This window comes from Staurois parvus, unplaced genomic scaffold, assembly GCF_062004578.1.
Source record: "Staurois parvus isolate SC_StPar_1 unplaced genomic scaffold, SC_StPar_1.0 ptg000108l, whole genome shotgun sequence".
Classification (NCBI taxonomy): Eukaryota; Metazoa; Chordata; class Amphibia; order Anura; family Ranidae; genus Staurois; species Staurois parvus.
In genome coordinates, this window is record NW_028317904.1 from 1,740,004 (window position 1) to 1,755,831 (window position 15,828).

At 41.2% G+C, this 15,828-nt stretch overlaps 1 protein-coding gene across 1 annotated transcript in view; it reads right to left on the bottom strand.

The window, feature by feature from the left end:
* PNKP (polynucleotide kinase 3'-phosphatase) overlaps positions 1 to 15,828 on the bottom strand; it is a 114,645-nt gene that overhangs the window by 66,856 nt on the left and 31,961 nt on the right. Inside the window, exons 5-6 of the mRNA XM_089671598.1 lie at positions 6,692 to 6,771; positions 220 to 277 (exon numbers count right to left, since the gene is read on the bottom strand). Coding sequence (XP_089527724.1) covers positions 220 to 277; positions 6,692 to 6,771 — 138 coding nt within the window. The remainder of the gene's footprint in view (positions 1 to 219; positions 278 to 6,691; positions 6,772 to 15,828) is intronic.

The window sequence follows — 15,828 nt, forward strand, 5'->3', positions numbered from 1 at the left end:
CTAATATTTCTCTTAGAAAAATGAAAGAGGATATATTGACATTTTATATAAAAAGAGAAAGTGTATGACCTGTCTACCCGAGGCTGGAACAGCATTTCATGCATGTATAAATTATATATAATAATATATAATAACAATTATAGAATAACATGAAAAACAACTTAAGCAATAGGTTTTAGTTCAGCTTTCATCTTATGTGCTGCAAAATTTAAGATGTACCTTATAGCCATCTTTCAAAAGTTCTTTCAACTTCTTTGGTATCTCAGAATACAAAATTCTGCAAAATATAGAAAAGAGATGAATTTTTTAATGACATAAATACATTCTATACATGCTGTAAAAACAAATGACAGTGGAACTAGATAAAAATTTATAGTTATCAAAAAAAAACTTACATTAAAGGATAAGTTCCCATTTGGAACAGGTTACATGTTCCACCCATTTTTAGGGTGCAACATGTAACATTTTCCCATAGCTGCAGCTGTGCCCGCTGCCCCCACCTCTCTCTGACCGATAGAAAGGGGAACTTTGCCCCGTACCATCTGCCAGACTGTAAAATAGCGTGAACGTGCGGGATTCTGCCCACACGGCTGCGTCACTCATTCACATCGTTCTGTGAATGAGTGCCTACAAGTCCCGACAGACTTAGCAGCTGTGGGTTTGTAGTTTTCAATGAACTACCACGGTGCTCTTGAGCGCTGTGGTAGTTCACTGAAGCTTCCTGTCAGTATAACTGCTTGCTCATACATCCTGTACGGCAAGTAGATATTCTGACAGATCTGCAGAAGACCTGCATGGCATGAGTGATCTACTGATACCTGGTGCAATGCTTTGCAGGCTCCTAAGGACAAAAATGATAAATACACAATTTTTTACCTTAAAAAAAAATGTGCAATTATTATTTTTGTCCAAAAGGTGAACTTATCATTTAAAATGTATTTCATCACAATGGTTCTTAAAAGATTCAGTACATTAAATATATTTCAGCTACAGGTGTAGTCTGTTGGGTTATAGAGCCTGTTGACTCTAGCAAAGAGATCATTACACCATTGTTGCTGGCTTTCTTCTCCCCCTTTAAATTATGGTTTAACTCTGTGCTGTAACTTTTCAGCCAGCTACTGAAAAACTGAATTTTGCACTCTCTGTAAAAAAAAGATTTTTTTCTGAGTCTGTTAGGTATACAGGAATCTTAGACAACCAGGTTATACAGGTAGTCAGGGAAGCCTACCCCACCTCCTGCTAATTCCCAACCTCCTCCACTCTTCCTACCACTCCATCCCCCACAGCTATTTCCTCCTGTACCACTATCCCCTCCTTCCTAGATTGTAAGCTCCAAGGAGCAGGGCCCTCGAACCCCTCGTGTATCGCATTGTATTGTTATTGTACTGCTGCATGTTCTGTCTCCCATTGCTGAGGGAACTGTTGGCGCTTTATAAATACTGTATAATAATAATAGTAAACAAAATGTTAAAATATCTAAACAATTATTTTTTCTTTAAACTTTTCTTATTCCATCTGTGTATTTTGCATATCCATATATAGCATATCAAGTTTAGTTTGAATGAAGTTTCATCCAATCTGGCCTCCCACTCTACCTTAAACTGATCATCTTTATCTTTGTACAAAGGAAATGTCTTTATTCTCTAAAGGTGTGGTATTTTTTTTCAGGCAGGTTTCCAATCAAATCTGCCCTGTCACCCTATAGTCTAATTTCCTGCGGTAAAAGTTTCTGTAAAGTCCAAAATACTGGATTTTAGAAACTGCTGTAAACAACTTCCTGCATTTCTTTTGCTCCATCATCATCATCCAATGTCTGAAAACTTTTCCATAAGTCTGGCTGGAAGTCACAAATTGTAAATTATTTTGAATCTTAATTTTGATTCATCCTTTGTTTTATATACAGTGTGTGTGTATATATTATATATATATGCACACACACATATATACACACAGTATCTCACAGAAGTGAGTACACCCCTCACATTTTTGTAAATATTTTATTATTCATGTGACAACACTGAAGAAATTCTGAAGGACCCTCTGCACACTGGTATACACCCTGGGGGAGAGCTACAAGGTTCAGGTCTCAACAATACAACAAACAAGAGATACCTGTGCTCAAATCCCAAAAGCTAGTGCACGCATTTATCCATCGGGTGCTAAAGGGGTGTAACACTGAACCTTGTAGCCCTCCCCCATTGTGTATTTTCCCCTATGTTAGCATTGTGTCCACAGTAGCATTTGCGTAGGCAGAGCAGAGTAGGACTGGCCATAGAGGGATTACTTTGATGCAGTTGGCCAGCTTAAGCATGTATTGCAATACGTGTGAACTAAATATCCCTATTTATTGCATAGTCTGCTTGAAAGGGTATATACCAGTGTGCAGAGGGTCCTTCAGAATTTCTAGTGTTAATATGTGGTTACACCCCTTTAGCACCTGATGGAAAAATGCATGCACTAGCTTTTGGGATTTGAGCACAGGTATCTTTTGTTTGTAACACTGAAGAAATGACACTTTGCTACAATGTAAAGTAGTGAATGTACAGCATGTATAACAGTGTAAATTTGCTGTCCCCTCAAAACAACTCAACACACAGCCAGTAGCCTCCCTAACGAAATGATTATGTCAGGATTTCTGTGCTCAAAGTGGTAAATTTTTTTGCATGGAAATATTTATATATAATTTAACCACTTCCCATCCGGCCGTTGTATATAAACGGCCGGACGGTGGCACTGCAGGGTCGGGTGGCCGTCTATAAACGGTCTCCCCGCACCCTGCTTGTGCGCGCTCCCTGGGAGCGCGCAGCACCGCGATCCGGTGCCCGCTGTGTCCTCCGGACACAGTGAAACACCGATCGTCGGACGGGACCTCTGTACGAGGTCCCGATCATGTGATCACTGATTGGCCAATCAGTGATCACATGCAAAGTAGTAAGCAAGATGTCACTTGTGACATCATTGCTTACTACGTGTGAAATCTGTGAATGATCACAGAGGTCACATGGTACAAGGCTATTCACAAAAGCCTTGTACCATGTGACAAGCTGTGACCAATCACAGCTCACTCAGTACTTATCAATGAGTGCAAGAATGCACACAGAGAGAAAGAGAAATGATTGCTTTTACATCCTATATGGGTGTAAAAGCAATGTGTAAAAAAAAAAAAAAAATCTTCATCACCCCCCACAAGTAGTACAGTGTCACCATGGTGACACTGTACTGCTAGGGTGACAGTATGTAAAAAAAAAAAAAATAATAATAATATAAAAAAATAAAATAAAAATGTAAAAAAAAATGTTTAAAAATTATAATTTTTGCTTATAAACTAATTTGGATTTTTTTTTTTTTTTTACTAAAAAGATAACGGAATACATTTTGGCTAAGATTTATGATGAAATATTATTTATTTGCAAAATTTTATAAAAAAAACACTTTTTTTAAAAAATTTTTGGACATTTCATTTACATAGCAAAAAAATACAAATCCCAGTGGTGAATAAATACCACCAAAATAAAGCTTTATCTGTCTCAAAAAAATGGTAAAAAATTCATTTGGGTACAGTGTTGCATGACCGCACAATTGTCATTCAGAGTGACAGCGCTAAAAGCTGAAAATTGCCCTGGTCAGGAAGGGGGTAAAAGTGTCCGGTCTGGAAGTGGTTAATAAATAATCATAAAAATAATAATATAATAATAAATTTAATTCAACAATGTAATCAAACCAAAAACACTGAAATTTGAAATATAGCGCCAAGTTCGCACATCACTGATCTTGGTCGCAAAATCGTTTTCAGTGTCTGATAACGAATTTCCCCACGAATCATTATCACTCAATTCTGAAAGTGGTTCTAAGTTACTATCACTGTTCTTTAGCTGGTATAAAACCGCTTTTGACCTAAAAGGGACGCTTTTTGGATGCCATGGACGTTTCTCAATTTCCAGGCAGAAAGAACAGTAAAAATGCAGGCAGGGCACAGGAGAAAACACTAGGGATAAAATGTATGTGAAATTATTTGATACAGTAATGTTTTACTATGTGATTTTAGTGTATTAGTGAATGTCCCTTTCTAAAATTTTTAAATTTCCCTTAGGTTACGTCCCCGTACATCCTGACGTCGCAAGGAACGGAACCCGGAAGACAGATGCCGGCATCGGCTGGAGGAGATGGCCGGGGATGCTGCAAGGGGGACATCGTTAGAGCGAAGGACAAGGTAAGTGATCGAGGGATCCCGGAGCAACGCTGCAGGGTATTCCTGAGTGTAGTTCAGGTTACCACTTGTGGTGCTGAAACTTTACCCCGAGCTGCACTCGGGAATACCTCCAAGGAGGTTAATGCCTAAACCGCTGGCAACAAAAGCGAGTACACCCCTAAGTCAAAATGTCCAACTTGGGCCGAAAGTGTCAATATTTTGTGTGCCCACCATTATTTTCCAGCACTGCCTTAACCCTCTTGGGCGTGGACTTCACCAGAGATTCACAGGTTGCCACTGGAGTCCTCTTCCACTCCTCCATGATGACATTGTGGAGCTGGTGGATGTTAAGAGACCTTGCGCTCCTTCACCTTCCATTTGAGGATGCCCCACAGATGCTCAATAGGGTTTAGGTCTGGAGACAAACTTGGCCAGTCCATCTCCTTTACCTTCAGCTTCTTTAGCAAGGCAGTGGTCATCTTGGAGGTGTGTTTGTGGTCGTTATGTTGGAATACTGCCCTACGGCCCAGTCTCCAAAGGGAGGGGATCATGCTCTGCTTCAGTATGTCACAGTACATGTTGGCATTCATGGTTCCCTCAATGAACTGTAGCTCCCCAGTGCCAGTAGCACTCATGCAGCCCCAAACCATGACACTCCCACCACCATGCTTGACTGTAGCTAAGACACACTTGTCTTTGTACTCCTCACCTGGTTGCCGTCACAGACGCTTGAGACCCTCTAAACTAAATAAGTTTATCTTAGTCTCATCAGACCACAGGACATGGTTCCAGTAATCCAGTGTTTCTCAACTCCAGTCCTCATGGACCCCCAACAGGTCATGTTTTCAGGATTTCCACTATTTTGCACAGGTGATTTGATCAGTTTCACTGCCTTAGTAATTACCACAGCTGTTTCATCTGAGGGAAATCCTGAAAACATGACCTGTTGGGGGTCCATGAGGACTGGAGTTGAGAAACACTGCAGTAATCCATGTCCTTAGTCAGCTTGTCTTCAGCAAACTGTTTGTGAGTTTCTTGTGCATCATCTTTATTAGAGGCTACCTTCTGGGACGACAGCCATGCAGACCAATTTGATGCAGTGTGCGGTGTATGGTCTGAGAACTGACAGGCTGACCCCCCCTACCCCTTCCACCTCTGCAGCAATGCTGGCAGCACTCATACATCTATTTCCTAAAGACAACCTCTGGATATGATGCTGAGCATGTGCACTCAACTTCTTTGGTTGACCATGGCAAGGCCTGTTCTGAGTGGAACCTGTCCTGTTAAACCACTGTATGGACTTGGCCACCGTGCTGCAGCTCAGTTTTAGGGTCTTGGCAATCTTCTTATAGCCTAGGCCACCTTTATGTAGAACAACAGTTCTTTTTTTCAGATCCTCAGAGAGTTCTTTGCCATGAGGTGCCATGTTGAACTTCCAGTGACCAGTATGAGAGAGTGAGAGCGATAACACCAAATTTAACACACCTGCTCCCCATTCCAACCTGAGACCTTGTAACACTACCTTAGATTGTATACGCTTTTAGGGTTATTGACTGATGTGAATGTACAATATATATGTAAAGCACTGCGTAAATTGACGGTGTTATACAAGTACCTAAAATAAATAAATGCCCAGTCACATGACACAGAAGAGGGAAAATGGCTAATTGGGTCCAATTTGGACATTTTCACTTAAGGGTGTACTCACTTTTGTTGCCAGGGGTTTAGACATTAATGGCTGTGTGTTGAGTTATTTTGAGGGGAAAGCAAATTTACACTGTTATACAAGCTGTACACTCACTACTTTACATTGTAGCAAAGTGTCATTTCTTTAGTGTTGTAACATGAAAAGATATAACAAAATATTTACAAAAATGTGAGGGATGTACTCACTTCTGTGAGATACTGTATAAATACACACACACACACACACACACACACACACACACACACACACACACACACACACACACACACACACATATTATATATATATATTTTTTCAACTGATGTTTGGAACCTGCTGAGTTCCTTCAAAAACGTTTGCACAGTACATATCTATCTATATACAGTATCTCAAAATGAACTGTACATGCAGAGCCTTCGGGTGAAGGGTGGGGGGGTGTATTAGCAATTTGGGAGCAGCTGCCTAAGCCTGTTGTTGGGCTTTAAATGATCACTAAGTTTGTTAAAATCTTTTTCTCTAAGTTCACTGGTGCACACAGCTCTGATTGCTAAATCCTGGCAACTGGGTTATAGTGTCACCTCCTGGTGGCCAAACCCTCCACATTGCTAGGAAAGCTAAACTGGAACAAAGCAGTACAAACAATTGCCAAATAGCTAAAGGTACGAGAGCTGTATCTGTCAATGAAACAGGATTTTACAGTAAGTACAAAAATCCTTATTCAGATGTACTGCACAGGGAAGCTCCTAATTAAACGGTCAGTATTGCAACCCAAGTCGCTTTTTATTATATTGTTCATTGCCTGAAGGCCCATTTACCTCCAGTCATCAGCATTAGTTGGGAAGACTTTTCCGGACTTTGTTGTGATAATTGTTCCATCAATGTCAAATCCAGCAATCTGCAAATGAAAGATGATTAATAAACAATACTCTTTCTCTATGTGCAGAATCTGCTTCAAATTCAGAAGACTGGGGTGTTTTTGTTCCTATGTGTTTTTAACTATTCTACTTTTAGGGCCTAATGGTACCTATGCTTCTGAACATTTGCAGACTAGGACTTTCTCATAGGAGGGCTTTTTCCCCACATTACATTATAATTCACATTATGCCAACTATATATAGCAATATAGGCAATGATGCAACGCACCAGCTCAGAACTACTTTCCATAATATCCTTTTATTGTGACTGCCACAATTAGGAGTGTAAATCAGCACAATGAAAGCACAGATATGATTAGAAACCTTACAATTTTTCTAAGTCAATTTTTTAATCAAAGTCCCAAATTAACGTGAACATGTGCTTTATTTATATTAGTAAAGTAACAGTAACAGGCAGCATACGCGTTAGTACAGGTTAATTACTACAGTTTGATAGTTGGGCAGATGTGCCTTCAATTTTGTCCCTAAGAAAGGGGTCACTAGAACAGAAAGTAAGGACACAAAAAATAAGGTTTATTTAACTGTAAAATCCTTTTCTTGGAGTACAGAGCAGGCCACGGATTTACATTAATCAAGACCATGGGTTATATTATGCCACCTTCAGGTGAGGAAACTGAACAGGACAGTCCATATAATACCTCCTACTACAAACAATCCCCACTTTTTTTTTTATCAAGCAGTAAGGGGATACACCAGAGTAGAGGGGAGGATGTCCAATACTGTACTCCAAGAAAAGGATTTTACAGGTAAGGATTTTTCTTGGGAGTAAAGCAAAAGACACAGACATTCATTAATCAAGGCCATGGGATATATGCTGCCACTTTCAGGTGAGGACACTGCAAAAAAACTGTTACGGCAACCTATATAATCCCTCCTTCTCCTACCAATACTATTTTTTTTAGCAAGCATTAAGTGGATACACCAGAACAGAGGTAAGGGTGCAGTGTGTCCTGTACTATAAAGGATTTTAAAGGTAAGAAAAATGGAATGACACTAAGCAATATAATTGTGGGGTGGACAACACATAACAGAATGCCAACAGGGCAAAATAAAGAAATATGATTCCCAAAGAGCAGCTCGAAGCATCCTACCACTGAAGATAGCACCAGCAGAGGCCTGAACATCTACCTGGTAAAACAAACATGAGCAGAGGATCAGGTGGTGGCCTTGAAAATCTGAGAAACTGAAACCTGGTGCTGAAAGGCCCAAGAAGTACACACTAAACAAATTGAGAACCTTCACAAGAAATTAAGGATTCCTATCTTTCAAAGCATATGCATTAGAAATAACCTGCCTAATTCACTTAGAAATAGTGGAATGAGATGCAGGATACCCCCTGAAAGAGCAGGCAGGCAGGACAAAAAGAGTATTCGAGTTTCAGGTTTGAATCAGTGGCCAAGAGGTAAACTCATACTGTGTGTATCACATTTAAACAGTGTGAAAAAAAAAACATTTTGGGATGCTTTGGAGCTGGACAAAGAGAAGGCAGGACGATGCACTGATTAAGCTGAGGGGAGAAACCTCCTTGGAAAGAAAGGAGGCCTGAGGCCTCAAAACCATCTTGTCCTTATGAAGACCAATTAATGGTTCTTTACAAGATAAGGCAAGCCTGTTCCAAGACCTGTCTCAATGACATGACTGCCACAAAAATAGCTGGATTATTTTCTACATACTTACCTGTAAAATCCATTTCTTGGAGTACATCACAGGACACAGAGCAGGCTATTTATGACTATGTGGGTTATATGCCACCTATAGGTGAATGGACACTGGCGCACCAATCAGAGAGGAAGTCCTCCCCTATATAACCCCTCCTACACCGGAAGTACTTCAGTTTTTGTAGCAAACAATGAAAATCCAGAAAGAAGGGCAGGACCTGTGTCCCCTGATGTACTCCAAGAAATGGATTTTACAGGTATGCATATAGAAAAAAATCCAGTTCTCTTTATCGTACATCATGGGAGCAGGCTCCCTATCGTACATCTATGGAGAAGGCTATTCATGGCTATGTGAGATGTCCCAAAGCAAAGAATATGAGGGGAGGGTGACATCATGATAATCACTGTCAATAATCCCTCAGGACCTACTCAGCCATCCGTAAAACACTGCAGCCAAAGGCAGAATCATCTGCAGTTCTAACATCCACCTGGAAGAACTTTGTGAATATGTGAACCAAAGACCATGAAGCAGCCTTGTAAACCTGAGCCAGGATGCCCCACACTCCTGGCAGAGCGTGTCTTCACCCAAAAGGGTGGGACCTTACCTTTTAAACCATAGGCTTGAACGATCAATTGGCATATTCAATGTGAAATAGTCGCCTTGGATGCCGTCTGTACCTGCTTAGGTCCCTCTGGCAACACGAACAGAGCATCTGACCTCCTGACCTGTGCTGTGACCTCCGGGAACACCCTTACAGCGAGTACCACATCCAAGGTATACAGAGATCTTTCTCTTGCTGACTGAGACTAGGAAAGAATGAAGGCAGAACAATATCCTTAATGAGATGAAAGCTAGATACCACCTTTACTAAAAAAAAGTCGGTTGAGGTCACAACACCACCTAATCATGATGTAAAACCAGAAATGGTTCTCTGCAAGAAAGAGCTGCCAGCTCCGACACCATTCTTACAGAAGTGATTGCCACTAGAAACAAAACCTTACTAGTCAACAGGAGCAGTGGAATCTCTCTAATAGGCTCAAATGGTGGTTCTTGCAAAACCTTCAAAATCAAGTTCAGGTCCCAAGGACACAAAGGTAACCTGAAATGTAGACTGTATGTGAACACACTACAAAATACATTCCCATGGACAACAAGTTTAAAAGGCTAAAAATCAAACCTATGTGGCTCATGGCCAAAGTTAAAAAAGCTAGAGATAATAACAAAAGAGCTTTTATTAAATATAAAAATGAAGGAACACTATCACCGTTTAACCACTTGCCCTCCTGAGGATTTACCCCCCTTTCTGACCAGGCCATTTTTTCAGTTACTGCACTGTGTTACTTTAAGTGACAATTACTTGTTTATACAACGCTGCACCAAAATTAAATTTACATCCTTTTCTTCCCACAAATTGAGCTTTCATTTGGTGGTATTTGATTGCCTGTTTTTTAATTTTTGCGTTATAAAAAACAAAAGACCAACACTTTTGAGAAAAAAAAAACAATTTTTTGACTTTTTGGCTATTAAATATGTGCAGAAAAAAAATCAAAATTTCATCATAAATTTAGGCCAAAATGTATTCTGCTACATGTCTTTGCTACAAAAAAAAAATCTCAATACGTGTAAATTAATTGGTTTACGTGAAAGTTATAGCGTTTACAAATGGCGGTGTATATATACTAGTAACGGCAGCAATCAGCAACTTATAGCGGTACTGTGGTGGGCATTCTGACACTGGGGGGGAACGGACTTGGTGTCACTAACACCGATACAGTGGTCAGTGCTAAGAAAAAAAAAAGCACTGACACTATATTAATGGCACTGGGAAGGGGTTAACATGAGGTGCGATCAAAGGGTTAACTGTGTGTGGTTTCACTGTAACCTCTGTGTGTGTGCTTTACTGTAATCACACTGCTTTGGATGGCTGTGCTGTATTGAATTCATGAAAGACAGGAGTTGTCAAACAAATCCAATTTCTTTTTATGAGGAGGTAAGCAAAACCTTGGACAGAGGGGTGGCAGTGGACGTGGTATACTTGGATTTTGCAAAAGCGTTTGACACAGTTCCCCACACACGGCTAATATGTAAGGTAAAGTATACAGGCTTCGAAAAATCTGTATTAAAATGGATAGAAAACTGGCTAAAAGATCGTATTCAGAGAGTAGTGATTAATGATTCATACTCTGAATGGTCTAGAGCTGTCAGTGGTGTACCCCAAGGTTCAGTGTTGAGACCCTTACTTTATATTATATTTATAAACGATATAGGGTCTGAGATTAAAAATACCACTTCAGTCTTTGCAGATGACACCAGGCTGTTCAGTGGAATAAAGTCCTTACAGGATGTCTCCAACTTACAAGCCAACCTCAATGCACTGTTTACTTAGGCAACTACAGTTAGGTCATATATATGTGGCAGTGCGGTGTCCTGCCACGGTCAAAATCAAGCTGAAAACCCTGGATTCTCAACCAGGCAGGTTGAGGGGCTCCAGAGAGTTGATGTATTGCAGAGGAAACTGGCTTTCAAAGAGGTCTGGGAGGGAAAGTCTGTTTTGGGATCTGGAGCCTGGAGATTTCAAAGAGGTCTGGGAGGGATGAAATCTCCAATCCGGGGTCCATGTTTTGAGAACCCCCAGCACACTGATTGTACAGGTGGGTGCAGAGCTTTTTGTAGAGGCCTAACCATGGTTCTGGGCTCCACCCCGGCAGACAGGAGTCAGGAGGGCTCCACCCTGGCAGACGGGAGGTCTCTGCCTTGGAGTCAGGTGGAAGCCAGACTAGCTGTGTGCTAGTGGCTAGCTGTGTGCGAGAGCCATATTTTGGGAAGAGTCTGCAGGAGACAGACTTAAAACTGCGTACAAGCCAGGAGGCTGAATACTGTTTAATTTGCTTGATGGTGGATACCCCTGCGTGGGAAGCATTTTTGTTTATGGAACTTTTTTCTTTTAAATAAAATTGGGCAAAAAAGCCCTTAAAGAAGCGAGTTGCTGTGTGCTTTCACAAGAAAAGCTCTACCATTTTGAAGCGAGTTCCCACAATATACATAAACACACACATACATATAGATACACACACATTATATATATGTGTGTGTGTATGTATGTATGATATAGATATATATATATATATATACATATACACACACACACATTATATATGTGTGTGTGTATGTACGTGTGCATATATATACTGTATATATATATATATATATATATATATATATATATATATATATAGTAAGGCAAAAAAGTATTCAGTCAGCCACCAATTGTGCAAGTTCTCCCACTTAAAAAGATGAGAGAGGACTGTAATTGGCATCATAGGTAGACCTCAACTATGAGAAACAAAATGAGAAAAAAAATCCAGACAATCACATTGTGTAAATTTTGTTTCGAGGCATGGGATATTCATTTTGGATTTTTCTTCTGAGCATGTGACACTATATTGGAGCACATGAGCACAAAGCACTAAACATAAGGATTTTATTTTTAATACGCTGTGTTTTATTAGTAAAAATTATGCATGCTGACTGGGATCACCAAAGAGGTTTTCTTTTTTGTACCCCATGGAAGAGAAGTTTGTTAAGAAATGGGGTATGCCTGTAGTGGATGCAGCTGTTTCATTCCTGAATAAATCTTTAATATGTGTTTTGGATAATGGTTTTCAAGGATCCAGCGGATCCAATTTGGATGTACATACCCTCAAAAACTAAAAGTGTGTGTGTGTGTGTGTGTGTGTGTGTGTGTGTGTGTGTGTGTGTGTGTACAGTGGGGCAAAAAGTATTTAGTCGGCCACCAATTGTGCAAGTTCTCCCACTTAAAAAGATGAGAGAGGCCTGTAAGTGGCATCATAGGTAGACCTCAACTATGAGAGACAAAAAGAGAAGACAATCACATTGGCTGATTTGCAAAGAATGTATTTGCAAATTATGGTGGAAAATAAGTATTTGGTCAATATCAAAAGTTCATCTCAATACTTTGTTATATATCCTTTGTTGGCAATGACAGAGGTCAAACGTTTCCTGTGAGTCTTCACAAGGTTGGCACACACTGTTGCTGGTATGTTGGCCCATTCCTCCATGGCTGATTTGGAAAGAATTTATTTGCAAATTATGGTGGAAATTAAGTATTTGGTCACCTACAAACAAGCAAGATTTCTGGCTCTCACAGACTTGTACCTTCTTCTTTAAGAGGCTCCTCTGTCCTGCACTCATTACCTGTATCAATGGCACTTGTTTGAACTTGTTATCAGTATAAAAGACACCTGTCCACAACCTCAAACAGTCACACTCCAAACTCCACTATGGTGAAGACCAAAGAGCTGTGCCATGCACGTGCCCTGCGGCCAATGGCCGGCCACACTCCTAGGGACCAAAATGCTCCCCCTAGTGGCAACCACTAAAACAACAGGCAAGCATGTCCCAGCAACAAAATGCCATGGCCACTCCCCTAATGGAAACCTTGGCCAAACAACAACACCTCTCCTTTTCCCTGCAAATTTGAGCGTTTTTTTTTTTTTTTCAGAGAGAAAAAAGGAGATATCTTACCAGTCCTGCCGCAGGTCCCTGACCTTTAAAGACCTGGTCCCCCATAATGTGGGGCCACTGCCTCAGACCTGTATAGCACCCCACTGGAAAGCGCCTTGGTAAGCTCTAAAACTGCACAGGGTTCCATCTACGCGGCGTCCAGCGCCGTAAGGCTGTGTTACAGGCAAAACCCCAAGGATTCTTCTCCTTATCCAGTGAGGCTCGGGTACCATCCATCTTGGCTCACAGCTTTTCGAATGGATTCGATTAAAGTCCCTGATTCTCTAATGGAACCGTTCTGGACCTTCAGGTATGCTCCTAAAGCACATGCAACACCTGCAGTGACCATCCACCTTACAGACACTGGCGAAAAAACTGAAGTACGTCCTGTGTAGGAGGGGTTAAATCGGGGATGACTTCCTCTGATTGGTCGGCCAGTGTACATTCACCTATAGGTGGCATATAACCCACATAGTCATAAATAGCCTGCTCTGTGTCCTGTGATGTATGATAAAGAACCACACACACACACCTTTCGAGTACAGTTGGGCAAGGGAATATGCTCAATGGTCTCAAAGGGAGACTTCTGTAGAGCTGAAAAGACCAGACTAGGATCTTCAGGTGAGACTGGTGAATGAACAGGGTACGCTACATGAGCCACTCCCTGAACAAAGGCTTTTACCAGCAAATTAGTGGCCAGAGGTCACTGAAAATTGATAGTCAAGGCCAAAACTTGATACCCTTCAGGGTGCTCAAGGCCAAGTGTTGCCTAGGACATAACTTCAGTGCCTCAAACCATAAAAAGTAAGGCTTCTAAGTGCAATAGTAGACCTTCTGAGAAGTCTTGGGCTTCAACAGCCAAGCCATCAAGCTGGTGGATGTGAAGCTGGAAGGTAAACTGGCCCTTGAAACAGCAGGTTCAGTCAGTCAAGAGCTGCCATGGAGTGTTTCCCAGGAGTGATAGAATTCCAAATACCAAGTCACTCTGGGCCAGTTTGATGCCACCAAGATTACTGGGATGCCTTCCTCAAACCTGGGATGCAGCCAAGGAAGAATCTGTAGCAGACAGAAGATATATACTAAATTGCCAAAGGTATTGCGACACCCCCTCCAAATCATTGGATTCAGGTGTTCCAATCACCTCCATGGTCACAGGTGTATTAAATCAAGCACCTAGGCATGCAGACTGCTTCTACAAACATTTGTGGAATAATGGGTCGCTTTCAGGAGCTCAGTGAATTCAAGTTTGGTACCATGATAGGTTGCCACCTGTGCAATACATCCAGCTGTGAAATTTCCTTGCTACTACAGTCAGGTCCATAAATATTGGGACATCGACACAATTCTAACATTTTTGGCTCTATACACCACCACAATGGATTTGAAATAAAACGAACAGGATGTGCTTTAACTGCAGACTGTCAGCTTTAATTTGAGGGTATTTACATCCAAATCAGGTGAACGGTGTAGGAATTACAACAGTTTGCATATGTGCCGCCCACTTGTTAAGGGACCAAAAGTAATGGGACAGAATAGAAATCATAAATCAAACTTTCACTTTTTAATACTTGGTTGCAAATCCTTTGCAGTCAATTACAGCCTGACGTCTGGAACGCATAGACATCACCAGACGCTGGGTTTCATCCCTGATGATGCTCTGCCAGGCCTCTACTGCAACTGTCTTCAGTTCCTGCTTGTTCTTGGGGCATTTTTCCCTTCAGTTCTGTCTTCAGCAAGTGAAATGCATGCTCAATCGGATTCAGGTCAGGTGATTGACTTGGCCATTGCATAACATTCCACTTCTTTCCCTTAAAAAACTCTTTGGTTGCTTTTGCAGTATGCTTTGGGTCATTGTCCATCTGCACTGTGAAGCGGCGTCCAATGAGTTCTGAAGCATTTGGCTGAATATGAGCAGATAATATTGCCCGAAACACTTCAGAATTCATCCTGCTGCTTTTGTCAGCAGTCACATCATCAATAAATACAAGAGAACCAGTTCCATTGGCAGCCATACATGCCCACGCCATGACACTACCACCACCATGCTTCACTGATGAGGTGGTATGCTTAGGATCATGAGCAGTTCCTTTCCTTCTCCATACTCTTCTCTTCCCATCACTCTGGTACAAGCTGATCTTGGTCTCATCTGTCCATAGGATGTTGTTCCAGAACTGTGAAGGCTTTTTTAGATGTCGTTTGGCAAACTCTAATCTGGCCTTCCTGTTTTTGAGGCTCACCAATGGTTTACATCTTGTGGTGAACCCTCTGTATTCACTCTGGTGAAGTCTTCTCTTGATTGTTGACTTTGACACACATACACCTACCTCCTGGAGAGTGTTCTTGATCTGGCCAACTGTTGTGAAGGGTGTTTTCTTCACCAGGGAAAGAATTCTTCAGTCATCAATCACAGTTGTTTTCCGTGGTCTTCCGGATCTTTTGGTGTTGCTGAGCTCACTGGTGCGTTCCTTCTTTTTAAGAATGTTCCAAACAGTTGCTTTAGCCACGCCTAATGTTTTCGCTATCTCTCTAATGGGTTTGTTTTGTTTTTTCAGCCTAATGATGGCTTGCTTCACTGATAATGACAGCTCTTTGGATCTCATCTTGAAAGTTGACAGCAACAGATTCCAAATGCAAATAGCACACTTGAAATGAACTCTGGACCTTTTATCTGCTCATTGTAATTGGGATAATGAGGGAATAACACACCTGGCCATGCAACAGCTGAGAAGCCAATTGTCCCATTACTTTTGGTCCCTTAACAAGTGGGAGGCACATATGCAAACTGTTGTAATTCCTACACCGTTCACCTGATTTGGATGTAAATACCCTCAAAT